This window comes from Loxodonta africana, chromosome 9 (genome assembly GCF_030014295.1).
Source record: "Loxodonta africana isolate mLoxAfr1 chromosome 9, mLoxAfr1.hap2, whole genome shotgun sequence".
Taxonomy (NCBI): Eukaryota; Metazoa; Chordata; class Mammalia; order Proboscidea; family Elephantidae; genus Loxodonta; species Loxodonta africana.
The window spans coordinates 50537680-50555325 of NC_087350.1; the positions used below are offsets into that span (position 1 = coordinate 50537680).

A 17646-nucleotide genomic window follows, 5' to 3' on the forward strand; every position below is an offset into this window, starting at 1 on the left:
ATCAGAATACTTTAATATATCTGTGTAAGAAAAGCCTTGCAAAAAAGTTAACCTGTCTCCCAAAGAAATTTGTACTTAAAAAAATCCCCAAACTTACTATGTTAATGATGGTCTTTTTAAATATGGGCGCATGTGAGTTAAAGTTTTTTTGTCTTAAAAGAAACACTTTAAGATTGTGATGGTCAAAGTTCACTTTTTTTTTTTTTTAAATCTTTTAAAATTATGGTAAGGGGTATCTGTATAGGACTGAACCAAATATAACCTACTTTTTTTTTTTTATTCAAATATAACCTGCTTTGGTTTATTAAGGTGATTTCCCTTTTTTCTTTATTCCTTTTCAAAGAACGGGTTGGAGAATATTTTAAACTGAGAAAAAATAATGAGACGTCTGTGTAGGTCTTTGAAGCTAATTTGATTTTTTGGAAATGTTATTTTTACATTGTTTTACCTTCTCTTCAATGAGGAATTAGAAACTGCAGCAGCAGGCTTCATCGCAAGTGATCGTGAGAAGCTATCATTTAGTAAATTGTAAGCTGCTGACATCGGTCATATCTAATTTTTGTCAACTTGCTAACTGAAATCAGTTCAGCTTCCGAAGGGTTACTCAGTCTTACTTAATCCTGTTATTCTCGCCAGTTCAGGGTGTCTTGAGAATAGACATGTAAAATGCATATTTGAAATTGCTGATCAAATTTAAGAACTTTAAACGTTTAAGTAATTGTTGCTCTGGTTCCACGTATTCACAACTAACATTTGAAACACTTTAAAAAATGTTTTTACTGAGGTGAAATTCACTAACATACAATAAACAATTTAAAAGTACAATTCAGTAGTATGTAGTACATTCACAATATTGTGCAACCACCGGCTCTGTCATTTAAAAACTTTTCATCACTCCATAAAAGTACTTTGTATCCATTTAAGTAAGTACTCTACTTCTTTCTCTCTCTCTCCCTATCCCCTGGTAACGTCTAATCTGCCTATTCTATTTCATATACAGTGAAACCTGTGAGAGAGCCGAATTTGAGGGGACTGCCTTGTTTTTCTGGGTCTCACAAGTTTTTCATCTTACCACTTTTCTGTCGCTCTGACAGGTTTCTGCCTTTTACAGGTTCTGGCTTCCACAGATTTTACTGTAAAAGGAATCATACAGTATGGGACCTTTTATGTGTAGCTTCTTCCATTAGCAAAATGTTTTCAAGGTACATCCAAGTTTTAGCATGGATCCATACTTTGTTTCTTTTTATGACTGAATACTATTCTATTGTATGTATATACCACATTTTGCTTATCCATTCGTCCATTGATGGACCTTCAGGTTGTTTCAGCCTTTTTGGCTATTATAAACAATGCTGCTATAAACATTCGTCTACAAGTATAACATTTATTTTTAACTTAAAGAATTTGTAGATAATTCCATATTGGTCCATATTACTATAAAACTTCCCGTTATTAATATATTATTGTCTACTGATAATATATTTCCTTGAGATTTTTCTTTAGTTAAGAATTCCGCTTGCATAATACAAATGCCAATTAAAAAGTTTTAGTTGCCTCAATTGGTGTCTTCTTTTTCTAAATAGGAAAAAAGGTTTCTCACAGCTCAGCTACAGGAAATGAAGAACCAGAGCTTGAATCTTTTCCAAAAGAGAGATGAAATGGATGAATTAGAGGGCTTCCAGCAGCAGGAACTAAGTAAAGTAAAGCACATGGTGCGCAGTTTTGTTTTAGTAGCTAAATGCGGAATAGGTGATTAATTACTCTGCTTTTGCTGGTCATTACTCTTTAATTGCTGATAAACAGACTTTAGTAATCTTTGGTAGTAATCATATTTGTATGTTTTTCAGTTTATTAAAATGGAAAAGCTCTGTTTGAAATCTAGTCTTTTTTTTTCCTTAACTACTAGGCATATTTTGTCCTTACTGGCCCTAAAAAGTATTATAAATGTTTGGCTTATTGGTCTAGATTTCTTTTAATTGTCAAGTGGCCCAATGAAACTTTACATTTTTGTGTCAGCTTTTAAAAAAAGAAGAAAGTCTAGGGAAAATGGAGCAAGAGTTGGAGGCCCGAACCAGAGAACTTAGTCACACCCAGGAGGAGTTGATGATCTCCAATCAGATGTCTTCAGACTTAAGCCAGAAGTTAGAAGAATTGCAGAGACACTACTCAACGCTGGAAGAACAGAGGTTCTTGCTTGGTCTGTGGGGCCCATGGGAAGCGGTGTTAGCGTAGCTCTGGCTATAGCCCACCTGCCTTTCCCTGTCGCTCATTGCAACACTTATATCTGATATTAGTGCTGGCAAAGCCTTCTGGACTGGTCCTCACCTGGCTGGGGCTCAGGAAACCCCCCTCTCAACCCTCTCATCAGTCTCTCCCCTCTTCCCCTGCCTAGACTCAGAACCACTCCACCCAGAGTTGAATTCTGAGCAACTCAGTATGGTTTTAGCTTGTCAGCTATTGAGAAACCAAAGGCAGATGAGGATTTCTTGCTTAAACTTGGGTGGAATTTTTCTCTTTGGACTTCTGCTTCAGTGAAAGCCAAGGAATATTCTCCATTGATAATTCATATGGGCTAATAATATTTGCAGCCCTGGCGTATGAAGAGCCATCTGTATTTTTCCTTTGGAAGAGTGTGTCTTAGATGAGATATCCAAATTTTTTCATTGTCTGCTTTCTTTCAATGAAGAGATCATGTGACAGCTTCAAAAACAGGTGCAGAAAATAAGATCACAGCCCTGGAGCAAAAGGAACAAGAGCTCCAAGCATTCATTCGGCAGCTTTCCATTGACTTGCAAAAGGTAAGTAGAGTACTAGGAGTGGACCTGGATTTCTAGGATTCATGAATTGGGGTAAAAACTCATTCTATCAGAAACTTCAGCCTAAGAGTGGCTGCTGAAACTTCTGATTCTCGTGCAGTCCACATTGCCCTAGTTCCTGGTCTAGCCAGGCTGCACTAAGATGGAAATGGCCACCCTAGCTGAACAAGAGTTGCATAACAGAAGAGGTCAGTATTGTCCTGATAGGAATTCTCAAACGTACACCATTGGGCCTAGTTACATATGTCTTAAGGTACGTTATGATGGACCTTGAGCATAAGAAAACTTAACAATCTTGGTTAACATGGCCAGGGTTGTACCTTTGTCATGTTGTTGTTAGGTGCTGTTGAATCCTTTCTGACTCTTAGTGACCCTGTGTACAACAGAACAAAATGCTGCCTGGTCCTGTGCTATCCTCACAGTCATTGCTGTGTTTGAGCCCATTACTACAGCCACTGTGTCAGTCCATCTCGTTGAGGGTCTTCCTCTTTTTCACCAACCCTCTATTTTACCAAGCATGGTATCCTTCTCCAGGGAGTGGTGCCTCCTGATAACATGTCCAAAGTGAGACAGAGTCTTACTATTTTTGCTTCTAAGAAACATTTGGGCTTTACATGTTTCAAAACAGATGTGTTTGTTCTTCTGGCAGTCCATGGTATATTCGGTATCCTTTGCCAGCACCATGATTTGAAGGTATCAGTTCCTCTTCGGTCTTCCTTATTCATTGTCCAGCTTTCGCATGCTTATGAGGCAGTTGAAAATACCGTGGCCTGGGTCAGGTGCATCTTAGTCCTCAGAGTGGCATCTTTGCTTTTTAACACTTTAAAGAGGTCTTTTGCAGGGGATTGCTCAATGCGGTATGTCATTTGAGTTCTTGACTGCTGCTGCTATGAGCATTGATTGTAGATGCAAGCAAAATGAAATCCTTGGTAACTTCAGTCTTTTCTCTGTTTATCATGATATTGCTTATTTGTCCAGTTGTGAGGATTTTTGTTTTCTTTATGTTGAGGTGCAATCCATACTGAAAGCTGTAGTCTTTGATCTTCATCGGTAAGTGCTTCAAGTCCTCGTCACTTTCAGCAAGCAAGGCTGTGTCATCAGCATATTGCAGGTTATTAATGAATCTTCCTCCAATCATGATGCCGCATTCTTCTTCATATAGTCCACCTTCTTGGATTATTTGCTCAGCATACAGATTGAATAGGTATGATGAAAGGATACAAACCTGTGAGCATTTGTCTGTACCTGAGCAGGAGTTACTCTAGGGTATATACAAGATGTGAAAAGGTTGAGCCACAAGATATGTACATGTTCAGCTTTACCAGATAATGCCCAATTGTTTTTCATCGTAATTGTAATAATTTAAACACTCCTACCAGCAGTGTGTAAGAGTTTGAGTTATTCTGCTTTTTTGCAAACATGTGGTATTGTCAGACTTTTAATTTTTGCCAGTCTGGTGGGTATGAAATAATTACTGAGATTTTATTTTGCATTTTTCATATTACCAATGAGGTGTGTCATCTTTTCATGTTTATTGGTCAGTGATGGTCTTCTGTGAAGTGCTGGCTCAAATCTTTTGTCCATTTTTCTGTTTAGTTTTCTTTTTCTCATTGATTGTAGAAGCTCTTTATATATATCCTGGGTGCCATCCATTTGTCTTTGTCAGTTATATGGGTCGCAAATATCTTCTCCCAGTTTTGGCTTATCTTCACACTCTTTATGATGTCTTCTGATGAATATATGCTCTTAGTATATATTAGTTGAAATTTAAGTTTGTGCTTTTATCTTTTTAAAGGAATCTTTCCTTACCCGGGATCATAACTGTATTCTTCCATATTATTATATTAAAGTCTTATAGTTTGGCGTGGTCTTTATTATACCTAAAATTCAATTTTGGTATAAGAAAGGGACCCTTTCTTTTTTTTTTTTTTTTTTGCGGGGGGGTAGGGGGGTTACCATTTATTTAAAAATCTGTTTTTTTCTTGGTGGTAGTGATGTTGTGTGCCATCGAGTCGATTCCAACTCATAGCCACCCTGTATTCAAGAGTAGAACTGCACCATAAGGTTTCCATGAAAGCTGTAATTTTCATGGAAGCAGACTGCCACATCTTTCTCCTGCAGAGGACCTGGTGGGTTTGAACCACCATCCTTTTCGTTAGCAGCTGCGCGCTTAACCATTGCATCACCATTGCTCCTTGTTCTTTCCTTACTGATACACAATTTCAGTTTTGTCACAATTCCAGTTTCCATATGTACATGGGACTGCTCCTAGGTTTTCTGATATGTGCTGCTTCAGTATTGTACCAAATACTATACACTGCCTTATTAGCTGTATTATTAGGACAAGTCCTAGTATCTCCCTATCTAGTGCTCTTTTTAGGAGTGTCTTGGATATTCTTGGCCCATTGCTCTTCTACAGAACAGCTTATCAGTTTCCTCAGAAAAACCTGTTGGGTTGTTAATTAGAACTGCATTGAATCTACAGATCCGTTTGGGGATCTTTGATTGCTTTATGATGTAAATTTTCTTATCCAAGAATGTAGCCTCTCTCCAACTATTTAGTGTTGGTTTTTATTTTTAATGTCTATCAATAAGGTTCTGTAATTGTCCCCATAAAGGTTTGTTATCTCTTGTCAAGTTTATTCCAGGTGCTTTAATTTTTATACCGATTGTAAATTGTGTCATTTTAAAAGTTATTTTTCTATGTGTTACTGGCATATAGAAATATTTTTATATATTGATTTTTTGTATAACTTATTAACTCTAATAATGAATCTATAGATTCTCTTGAGTTTCTTTAATAGCAGTCATATAATCTGTGAATAATGACAATTTTGTTTTTTTCCAATTCTTACACCTTTTTTTTACTTGCCTTATTCTGCTAGATAAGATGTCAGGTATAGCAGTGACCGTAATTTCAAAAGGCAAGCTATCTTATTCTCAAACTTCAGTGTTTTACCAACAAGTATTGTATTTCCTGTCGATTTTTATCAGGTTAAAGAAATTGCTTTGTGTTTTTTTAAATCAATTTTATGAGGTGTGATTTACATATAACAAAATGCACACTTTTCAGATGTGTAATGTAATGAGATTTGGCAAATATGTACCCACGAAACCACTACTACCACAATCAAGATACAGAAAATTTCTGTCACCCCAAATGGTTCTCTTACGCCTCTTCCAGTGAATCCCCACTCCCAACTCCTACCAGCCACTAATCTTCAATCACTATAGATTAGACTTGCCTTAGAGTTTCCACCAGTTCATTAGTACATTTAAAAAATTTTTTTTTAATATTTTTTCAGCATTTTTTTGTTACTTTGAACAGGAGGGTTAGTCAGGGTACCTTGATCTGGCATGCCACTGAGCATAGAAGCATCAATTCCATTTTGGCTATGTTGAGTTTGAGTTATAATAAATCCAAGTGGGCATAGCCAGCAGGCCATGGATACGTAAGTGTGGAATACAGTGGAGAGCTTTAGAGTGTCTCAGATTTTAGAATCGCTGTATGCCTGTGGTAATTGAAGCCAAGGATGTGAATAGAAGAAACTGAGAGAGGGAAGAGAGGGGGAGGCTTAGAATTACTCCTTGAGGAACTTCAGAATTTAAATGCAGGTAAAGGAGAAGGAGCCCAGCAAAGAAGAATTAGGGAGAGTGTCCAGAGTTAGTAATTAAAAAAAAAAAAAAACAACTTGTCATCAAGTCGATTCCACTATAGCAACCCTATAGTTAGTAATAAAAAAAAAAAAAAAAAAACCCAGTGCCGTCGAGACGATTCCGACTCAAAGCGACCCTATAGGACAGAGTAGAACTGCCCAAAGTTAGTAATAAAAAAAAAAAATTGATGGGTGCAAATTTGTGGCTTCTGACTTCAAATCTTACACCTTTTCTAGCAGGTGAATCTGTCGCTTGAATTGGGGAGAGCATTTGCCTCTTGCTGTGTTAGATCTGAACTGGATCTCTGAAGGTTGCTGGGTTCTGATCCTGCATCTTTTATGTTCTTATAGGATACAGTTGAGAACAGAATCTCAGGGAAACATGATGGTCCCACCGGAGACAGAAAGGGAGGTGGAGAAGGTTTTTAGTGTAATATGATCTCCTCTGCTTTCACTTGTAGGTCACTGCTGAAGCTCAAGAGAAGGAAAACTTCATCACCCATTTGCAGGAGAAGGTCACATCGTTGGAGAAGAGACTGGAACAGAATTTATCAGGGGAAGAGCATGTGCAAGAACTCCTAAAAGAGGTGATTTTACTTCTCTTTATACCACCAGGGTTGGAAAGGCAGTGGTGACACTTAAGATTTCATGAAATCCTAGAATTTTAGAGCTAGAGAGCTGGAAAACGGCTTAAGTTTCATCAGATCTGAGCTCATCCTCCTGCATTCTACTCCTCTTCCTCTTTGTATCCCAGTGAATGGCATCACCATGACAAAGGTGACCCAGCTAAAACCTAGGGGGATTATCCTAGATTAAACACTCGCTTTCTGTCTTCAGGTAGTTTCAACTAAATATCTTCATCCCTCTGCCACTTCGGAGCCCTGATGGCGCAGTGGTTAAGAGCTTGGCTGCTAACCAAAAGGTCAGCAGTTTGAATCTACCAGCTGCTCCTTTGAAACCCTGTGGGGCAGTTCTACTCTTTCCTGTAGGGTTGCTGTGAGTTGGAATTGACTCAACAGCAATGGGTTAGTTTTTTTTTTTTTTTTTTTTTAACAGCCACTGCTGTACTTCAGGGCTTCCAGCAACTCTAACCTAGTCTGTATTAACTGTCTCCAGAATGGTCTACCAGCAGCAGTGTCTTCCTTCGCCCTCTAGCACAGTCTTCTACACACAACTGCCAAACTAAGCTTCTTAAACAGCATTTCTGATCATATCACTCCCTTAAACATCTTCCCTAGCTCCCCTACAGTGAACATAATGTTGGTTCTTAGGGTGTAAATTGATTTCTAGAATCAAACTGCCTTGGTTGGTATCTTGCCTCTTCTTCTTACTAGCTTGCAACTTAGAGCAAGTAGCTTAATCTCTTTGTGTATGTTTTGTCATCTGTAAAGTAGGGTTAATGATACCAAACTCATAAAATTGTTGTTAGGATTAAATGAGTTACAATATGTGACATGCTTAAAGGTCCCTGGTTGGTGCAGATGGTTTGCACTTGACTAGTAACCAAAAGGTTGGCAATTCAAACCCACCCAGCGGCACCACAGAAGAAAAAGGCCTGGAAATCTGCTTCTGTAAAGATTATAGCCAAGAAAACCCTATAGAGCAATTTTATTCTGTAGCACAGTCACAAACAAAATCAGCACTATGTGAAGTGCTTAGAATGGTACTTGCAACATAGTAGGAAATCAGTGTATGTCAGCTCTTAATATTATTGTTGTGCCATCACCATTATTATAACAGTGGTTTACTAAGTTTAGTGTGCATAAGAATTACTTGGAGAATTTGCTTAAGATATGTATCTCTGGCCCTACCCTCAGAAAGTCCCGTTTCAGTAAGCCTGGAGTTAGGCCTTAAGTTTAACAATACCCAAGGTAAGTATAATGCCAGTGTTGAGAAGACCCCACTTTGAAAAATATTGGCTACAGAATGAAGTTCAAACTCCTTTTTGCAGCATAGAGATCCTCCATGATTTGGCCTTTTGCCTAGCTTTCTAGTCTCAGTTCTTGACATAAACCCACCATCTTTTTGACTTTTAACAAGTTGTAGTCCTGGGAAGGCCCCAGGTTGTTTCACTTCTCCATTCTATTGGTCATGCTGCTTCCTCTGCCTGGGATGATTCCCCACCCTCCAGCCACCTGGGAATTGTGAAGCCTCCCCCTTCCCCTGAGGCAGTGAGTACCTCCGTCCCTGTGCTTCCTCTTTAGGACACTTGTTGCACTATATTTTCTTGGTCTTAGTCTTTTGTCCCAGCAATTAGCATAAGGAGCTGTGTCAAATTTATCTGTGCATACCTTATGATATGTGAATTTTTTCCGAATAATGTTATTTAAAAAGTAAAAAAGTGTTCCTTGTGCCTAGCACAAATCATAGTGTCATAAATATCAATAAATACTTATTCATTGGAAAAATGACTATTTTCTTTTACCCGCCTTCAACTTAAAGAAAATAGTTGCTGAGCAGAATTTGGAGGATACCAGACAGAAGCTGTCGGCCACCAGAAACATCCAGGCCACCACCATTGGCATCCTGGAGACTCGGGTACTGACCTCATTCCCAGTGTTTTCCTGTGTTTGGGTGGCAGCCTGGTTGGATGACATGGCTATGATTGACAATCTCCTTGGGTCAGAGTTTTTCCTTTTGGAGGGACTGTTTTTTGGATCTTACTGTTGAGTTAGTCATTTTCTTCATTCTTCCCACTTTATCATCATTGTTCCATCCAAAGTTATTCAACCAATCTATCCGTCTTAGATATTGCCACCACTCTTACCACCAATTGCTGTGGACTTGATTCCGACTCACAATGACCGTGTGTGAGGGTAGAACTGTGCCCATAGGGTTTTCAGTGACTGCTTTGTCGGACTTAGATTGCCAGGCTTTTTTTCCAAGGTGCCTCTGGGTTAAATCAAACTGCCAACTTTTTAGTTAGCAGCCAAGCCCATTATCTGTTTGCATTAGATACTTCAACCCTGCCGAATTCTCTTATTCTAATATTGTTTTTTTTTTCCCCTAGCAGATAATCGTTGTTGTTGTTGTTAGGTGCCATCGAGTCGGTTCCGACTCATAGCGACCCTATGCACAACAGAATGAAACACTGCCCGGTCCCACACGATCTTTACAATCATTGTTATGCTTGAGTTCATTGTTGGAGCCACTGTGTCAATCCACCTTGTTGAGGGTCTTCCTCTTTTCCCTTGACCCTGTGCTCTGCCAAGCATGATGTCCTTCTCCAGGGACTGATCCCTCCTGACAACATGTCCAAAGTATGTAAGACCCAGTCTCGCCATCCTTGCCTCTAAGGAGCATTCTGGCTGCACTTCTTCCAAGGCATATTTGTTCATTCTTTTGGCAGTCCATGGTATATTCAATATTCTTCACCAATACCACAATTCGAAGGCGTCAACTCTTCTTCCAGTCTTTCTTATTCATTGCCCAGCTTTCACATGCATATGATGTGGTTGAAAATAACATGACTTGGGTCAGCTGCACCTTAGTCTTCAAGGTGACATCTTTGTTCTTCAACACTTTGAAGAGGTCCTTTGCAGCAGATTTGCCCAATCCAATGTGTCTTTTGATTTCTTGACTGCTGCTTCCATGGCTGTTGATTGTGGATCCAAGTAAAATGAAATCCTTGACAACTTCAGTCTTTTCTCCGTTTATCATGATGTTGCTCATTGGTCCAGTTGTGAGGATTTTTGTTTTCTTTATGTTGAGGTGTAATCCATACTGAAGGCTGTGGTCTTTGATCTTCATTAGTAAGTGCTTCAAGTCCTTTTCACTTTCAGCAAGCAAGGTGTGTCATCTGCATAACGCAGGTTGTTAGTAAGTCTTCCTCCAATCCTGATGCCCCGTTTTTCTTCATATAGTCCCGCCTCTCGTATTATTTGTTCAGTGTACAGATTAAATAGGTTTGGTGAAAGAATACAACCCTGGCACACACCTTTCCTGACTTTAAACCAATCAGTATCCCCTTGTTCTGTCCGAACAACTGCCTCTTGATCTATGTAAAGGTTCCTCATGAGCACAGTTAAGTGTTCTGGAATTCCCATTCTTTGTAGTGTTATCCATAGTTTGTTATGATCCACACAGTCGAATGCCTTTGCATAGTCAATGAAACACAGGTAAACGTCCTTCTGGTATTTTCTGCTTTCAGCCAGGATCCATCTGACATCAGCAATGATATCCCTGGTTCCACATCCTCTTCTGAAACCTGTCTGAATTTCTGGCAGTTCCCTGTCGATATACTGCTGCAGCCGTTTTTGAATGATCTTCAGCAAAATTTTGCTTGCATGTGATATTAATGATATTGTTCTATAATTTCCATATTCGGTTGGATCATCTTCTTGGGAATAGGCATAAATATGGATCTCTTCCAGTCAGTTGGCCAGGTAGCTGTCTTCCATTTTTCTTGGCATAGACGAGTGAGCACCTTCAGCGCTGCATCTGTTTGTTGAAACATCTCAATTGATATTCCATCAATTCCTGGAACCTTGTTTTTTGCCAGTGCCTTCAGAGCAGCGTGGACTTCTTCCTTCAGTACCATCGGTTCCTGATCATATGCCATCTCTTGAAATGGTTGAATATCGACTAATTCTTTTTGGTATAATGACTCTGTGTACTCCTTCCATCTTCTTTTGATGCCTCCTGTGTTGTTTAATATTTTCCCCATGGACTCCTTCACTATTGCAACTCGAGGCCTGAATTTTTTCTCCAGTTCTTTCAGCTTGAGAAACGCCGAGCGTGTTCTTCCTGTTTGGTTTTCCATGTCCAGCTCTTTGCACATACCATTATAATGCTTTATGTAAGTATTATATAAAGCAGATAATCGTATCTTCCATAAATAATGACAGCTTTTTTTTCCCTTCAATCCTTGTACCTCTTATTCCTTTCTCCATCCTTAAACCATTGGGGGGGGCCTCCAGCGCTGTATTAACAGGAGCAGTGATAGTGACAGCCTTGCTTTGTTTTTAATCTTAAAGAGAATGCACCTGAAGTTTCTTCATTTGCTAGGAAGTTTGCAGTAGGTTTTGGTATTTAATTTTTACAGAGTTAAGGAAGTTCCCCTCCAGTTTGCTAAGAATTTTTTTTTTTTAATTGTGCTTTAGGTGAAAGTTTACAGCGCAAATTAGTTTCTCATTCAGAAATTTATATAGTAATTGTTTTTGTGGTATTGGTTGCAGTCTCCTCAGTGTGTCAGCAGTCTCCCCTTTTCTACCTCGGGTTCCCCGTGTCCATTTGTCCAGTTTTCCTGCCCTTTCCTGTCTTCTCATCTTTGCTTTTGTGTTTGTTTTTTAAAATCATAGCTATGTGGAACTCTATCAAATGTTTCAACTGCATTGGTTGAAAAAAAATCATAAAATTTTTATTGTTTAGTCTATTAATGTGGTGAATCACATTCATAGATTTTCTGATGTTGAACCGTCATTGCATTGCACTCCTGGGATAACTACTACTCAATGTATTATTTTTGTAGTAAGCTTCCAGATTTGGTTAGCTAATCCTTTATTTACAATTTTTATATCTGTTTATAAATCGAATAGATTTTAGAATCATGTTACACTAGCCTTGCATAAAGAGCTGGGCAGCTTTTGGTTTTTCTATTTTCTGAAAGAATTTAGGTTAAAATACAGTGTATTCAAAATTACTATCTTGTGTAAATTTGGCAGAATTCAACTGTAAAACCATCTGGACCATTTTTCGGGAAAGAAATGGATTACCATTTCAATGTTTATTCCTATTAGACACTTCAGATTCTCCATTTCTTCTGCAATGATTTTGACATTTTTTTCTCTTCAAAAAACTCATCCATTTCATCTTGGTTTACCAATTTATTAGCATATGATACTCTTAAAATGTATTAGCATTTAATACTGTATTTGCATGTCATAATACATGTAATACTGCTTTCTCTTAATTTCTGCTGTGTTTCCCTGTTTCTGTATTTTGTTCATTTGCATATTCATTCCTTTTTTTCTTGATTAATGATGCCAGAGATCTATCTCAGGAGTCGGCAAAGTCCAACCCTCAGGCTAAGTGTTTCGGAAGGGCATACCCGTTTACGTACGGATTGTCTATGGCTGCTTTCTTGCTACAGTGGCACAGCCGAGTAGTTGTCGCGGAGACCAAATGGCCTAAAAACCCAAAAACAAACCCATTGCCATCACCTTGATTCCGACTCATCCTACAAAGCCTAAAATATTTATCTGGTCCTTTACATAAAAAATACACCAACCCCTGGTCTAGCTTATTAATCCTTTGAAAGAACTAGCTTTTGATTTTGTTATCTACTCAAATATTTATTCCCTTTTTTATTTATTTCTACCTGTTATTATTTTTTCCTTCCTATTTTTTTTTTATTTCTTTAGGTCTGCTTCATCGTTTTTCTCATTTTTTGAGTTGAATGCTTAGCTTATTTTTTTAATCTGTCTTGTTTCCTGGTAACTTTACTTGAAGGTTTCTTTTTTTCACTAAACGTTGTTTTATATGTATCCCATAAATTTTGACATTAAGTATTTTCATTATAATTCAGTTGTAACTATTTCTGAATATCCGTCATGATTTATTTTTAACTCAAAGATTATTTTTAACTAAGTTATTTGACTTCCAAACAGACTATTTTGGGCTTCTTTTTATTAAAAATTTTAGATACAAAAGTAAAGAGAATAATATGAACAGTCATGGGCCTGTAGCTATTTTATTAATTCCTAACTTTATTACTTTAAATTTAGAGAACATAGTTTGTATGGCATCAGTTTTCTGTGTCTTTTATGAGCTAATACGTGGTCTACTTTTATAAATTTTCTTTATGCACACAAAAAGAAAGTGTATTGTGTGTATGTGTATAAAATAGCTTGATCAAAACCAAATTTTTCAGGTCTTCAGAATTTGTCTTTTGTCAGTTTGAGCATTCCATTCAAGAGGTGTATATTTTAAATCTCCAACTACTTTTGTTGCTTTATCTATTTCTTATTGCAGATTTGTCAGTTGTTGCTTGATATATAGTGAAGCCTAGCAGTAAGCATCCTTTGGTAACATGAATTTGGATATACCTCAGTAGTTTCCTGTCTTCTCTCCAGTCCCTATTCTCAAGTGGTAAAAGGTCTTTTCTTCTGCATGGCAAGGAGACATGGAGGAGAAGGCAAGACTGGGTAGGGAATCCCCAGGCAACCCCCCTTGAGGAGGCAGAGGGTGGGTCCCTGCAACCCTGGATTGTTGGTGCCAGGCACAGCCTGGTCTCCTTATACTGGGCTGAGAAAATGGAAGCCAGCTAACTGGGAGACAAGGCAGTAAATTCAGTTGTCCTGCAAGTCCTAGCCAGCCACAGCACGCAGGATATGTAGAGTACACAGCTGTCTTCAACTGTTGCCAAATCTCACCTGGGACCAGGATGGATTTGAGGGGCACAACAGGATTCCCAGGATTCCCACCAAAGAGCTATACAAGCTTGCCCTGGTCATGCCATTAAGCTTGTGATCGTGCAGCCTCGTGTTTTGTATGACTTGAGATGTTTGGACCTTTCTTTATTATTTTTTAGGCTGTCTTTTTAAGTGTATGTTTGCTCAAAAGGTCTAATCTTCTTGTTCCTTTACCGGTATATAATGTTCTTTGCCTCTTGTGGTATATCTTTCAGTTTTTAGTTATGCAGTATTTTTTTTTTTTTTTGTAGATTTTTGTATAGTATTTTTTACATAGTATTTATTTTTCCATTCTGTCATATTCAGCCTTTTGATGTTATTTGTTTCCTTAAATATGTTCCAGTTAGCATGTTGTTGTATATTTTGGTTCTGATTTTTTTTTTTTTTAAGCCAATCTGAGAATCTTTGTCATATACATTTGCATTGTAATTTATTGTAATTAATGTTTCATTAGAACTATTTCTGCCATTTTTTTATTTCACATTTTCTATTTACTGTACTATTTGTTTCTTTTTCTCCCCCTTTCCATTTCACAGGGTAGAGTTTTCTTCTAGTTGAACAATTATGCATTCTGCTTTGTTTTTTATGGTGTTTGCCATTAACGTAGCACATACCTATATATATACATGTCTGTTTACCACTATGGAGTTCTTAAACCTTTCAAATCTGATTTCTCTCCCCTGACATTTCTTCTCTCCCCCTAGGATTTCAGTTTTGAGATGTAACATACATAGTGCTCATTTTTTTAAATATATTTCTTTATTTCCTCCTTTTTTTTTTTTTTTTGCTAATAGCTTCTGTCAAGGTACTTGATCAGCCTTACTTCCTATATCTTTTGCATCTTCTGGATTTGTTTTCCTTGTGATTTGAACACTTACTCAGAAGTGTTCTTAGTGTGTTACTTTGTGTGGCAAACCTTCTACAGTCTTGTGTCCCTAAGGAATGACTGGGTATAAAATTTTTTGTTCTGTTTTTGGTTTTTTTTTTTTTTTCTCTCAGTAGTGTATTGTTTCATTGTCTTCCTCTTTGCAGTCAGTATTGCTATTGATAAGTCTTAAGTCAGTTGAATTATTGTACCTTTGTAGGCGAGCCATTCTTTCTCTCTGGAACCTTGCACCCTTTAAATTCTTTTATGTCAATATAATGTGTTTGTTATTGTTGCCCTCAAGTAGGCTGACTTCTGGGGCTCTTATGTAAGACAACAAAATGTTGTCTGGTCCTGTACCATTTTCATGATCTTTGATATATTTGAGCCCATTGTTGTGGCTGTTGTGTCAATCCATCTCATTGAGAGTTCTCTCGTTTTTCCTGCCCCTCTGCTTACTTTACCAAACAGGCTGTCTTTTTCTTGGGATTGGTCTTTCCTGATGATGTGTCCAAAGTAAGCAAGACAAAGTTTCGCCATCCTCACTTCTAAGAAGCATTCCAGTTTTATTTCTTCTAAGACTGACTTTTTGTTCCTTAAGTAGTCCATTCAGTAGTCTTTGCCAACACCGCAATTCAAGTGCATGACTACTGCTTCTGTCTTCTTTTTTCATTGCCCAGCTTTCACATGCATAGGAGGCAGTTGAAAAGATCATGGTTTCCGTCACACACACCTTAGTCATCAAAGTGACATCTTTGCTTTTTAAAACTTCAAAGACATCTTTTGATATAGATTTGTCCAATACAATTCATCATTTGATTTCTTAACTGCTGCTTCCAAGGGCATTGATTATTGATCCAAGTAGAATGAAATTCTTGACAACTTCAATATTTTCTCCATTTATCATGATGTTGCTTATTGGTCCAGTTGTGAGGATTTTTCTTTTCTTTACATTCAGGTGTAATCCATACTGAAGGCTGCAGTCTTCTACTTTGATCAGTAAGTGCAAGGAGTGAGTTTTTCCCTCCTTCTCTTTTTTGTCACCTGAGCTCTTTTCTTCTCGCACCTGAGATGACGATGTTTTCATCTTTCTTTAACTTTGGGAAATTTATCTCCATTTACATCTTCAAATGTTTCCTCCTCTCCATTTTTATCCTCTGCTTACAGGATTCCTGTTGTCTAAAGCAGTGGTTCTCAACTGGGAACCATTTGGTCTCCCAGAGAAAATTTGAAAATATTTGGAGACATTTTTGATTGTTGCAAAACTGGAAGGGTACTACTGGCATCTAGTGAGTTGAGGCTAAGGGTGCTGCTGAACATCCTGCAGTGCACCAGGAAGCCCCACCCAACGAAGAATTATCTAGTCCCAAGTGTCAGTGGTGCCAAGGTTGAGAACTCTGGTCTAGAGTTTGGTACTTCTGCTCTGTCTTCCAGACTTCTTAACTTTGCTTATCTGTTTTCTGTCTCCTTACCTTTTCCTGCTACTTTCTTGGGAGAATAGCTCAGTCTGATTTTCCACCTCACGAGTTTGTGTTTTACCACTTTCCAGTCTATTTATTCCATTCCATTGATCCCATCCTTTGTGTTCTTTATTTCAGTACTTACATTTTTACTACCTAATATTTCCACTTGCTTTTGTATTTTTCTTGTTTCATATTTCTAAGATTTTCCTTTGTCTCTTAAAAACATTTATTGTACTTATTTAAATTTTTGTCCCCTCTGTTCCAGTAATTCTAAGATGGTGTGTGTTGTTCTATATGTTATCTTTTATGGTAACTGTACTCCTCTCATTGGCCTGTGAACTTACGTTCCCTAAGTGTATCAATACTCTGGTATTACAAACTGGGAAAGGCCCAACAACCAGACCCTAGTATTTGTCAGTCCAGGTGACTTTAAAGAGAAGGGAGGGGTGAGTGCTGGGCAGAGTTCCGGGCACCAAAGGAGCTCTTGAGATCATTCTCATTTGCTGCCAGTGCACTAGCCAACTCCTCTGATCAGAATTTCATGTTTAAAGAGCACTTGGAGCACTGGGAGGAAGTGGTTTCCCACATTGTAATCCACCAGACCTGATGTTTGGAAGGAGAGGGTGTAGAGGAGAGAGAGCTCAGGATGACTGATCAGTCCTCTCCTATTTTCAACAGCTGCCTTCACAAGTAGGGCTTCATGCTGCTCTGGTGTTACCCTCCAGATACTGCACACTGGTGGCTTAGGATTGCTGTGGTAAAGGGACAGAAATGACTATCCCAGGACAAGCGGGGGAGAAATAAGGACAGAGAGCAAAGCTTTCCTTCAATCTGCTGTCTTGCTGCTGCCTCTGGCTGCCCTCCACTATAGCCTATAGCTGTCTGTCCCTCACTTACACACGGTGGTTTCTCACGGGCTTTCTTTGTCATTACATTTTTGGAATTCATGTTTCCATTTTGCTTCTGTTATTATTTCAGGGTTGATTCTGTGGGAGGCAGCCAGCAGTCCAGGCTAATTTGCTGACTTGGCAGGAACCAGAAGCTCTCTTAATAGAATTTTTATCAGAGATGTATCTCCCTAAAGGATTTTTCTGAATTTTTCATATGTTTTTATATATATATGTATCTCTTTATTGAGATATAATTCACATCATACAATTCACCCATTTAAAGTATACAGTTTAATGGCTTTTAATATAATCAAAAATTGTGTAACCGTCATCACCACAATCAATTTTAGAACATAGTCACATGCCAAAAAGAAACCCTGTACCTATTAGCATTCACTGCCCTTTTACCTCCAACCCCTTCCCCTAGCCCTAGAAAACCACTAATCTACATTCTGTGTCTATGGATTTACCTATTCTGGACATTTCGTACAAATGGAATCATATAATATGTGGCCTTTTGTAACTGGCTTCTTTCAGTTAGCAT

At 38.2% G+C, this 17646-nt stretch overlaps 1 protein-coding gene across 11 annotated transcripts in view; it reads left to right on the forward strand.

Moving 5' to 3' along the window:
- GOLGA1 (golgin A1) overlaps positions 1-17646 on the forward strand; it is a 55554-nt gene that overhangs the window by 17192 nt on the left and 20716 nt on the right. For 9 of the 11 annotated variants that reach the window (XM_064291439.1, XM_064291438.1, XM_064291443.1 and 6 more), the window contains 5 exons: positions 1584-1712; positions 2017-2186; positions 2687-2798; positions 6934-7059; positions 8915-9010. In XM_064291439.1, the coding sequence (XP_064147509.1) occupies positions 1584-1712; positions 2017-2186; positions 2687-2798; positions 6934-7059; positions 8915-9010 (633 nt within the window). The remainder of the gene's footprint in view (positions 1-1583; positions 1713-2016; positions 2187-2686; positions 2799-6933; positions 7060-8914; positions 9011-17646) is intronic. The other 2 variants (XM_064291441.1, XM_064291442.1) reach the window with 1 other exon arrangement.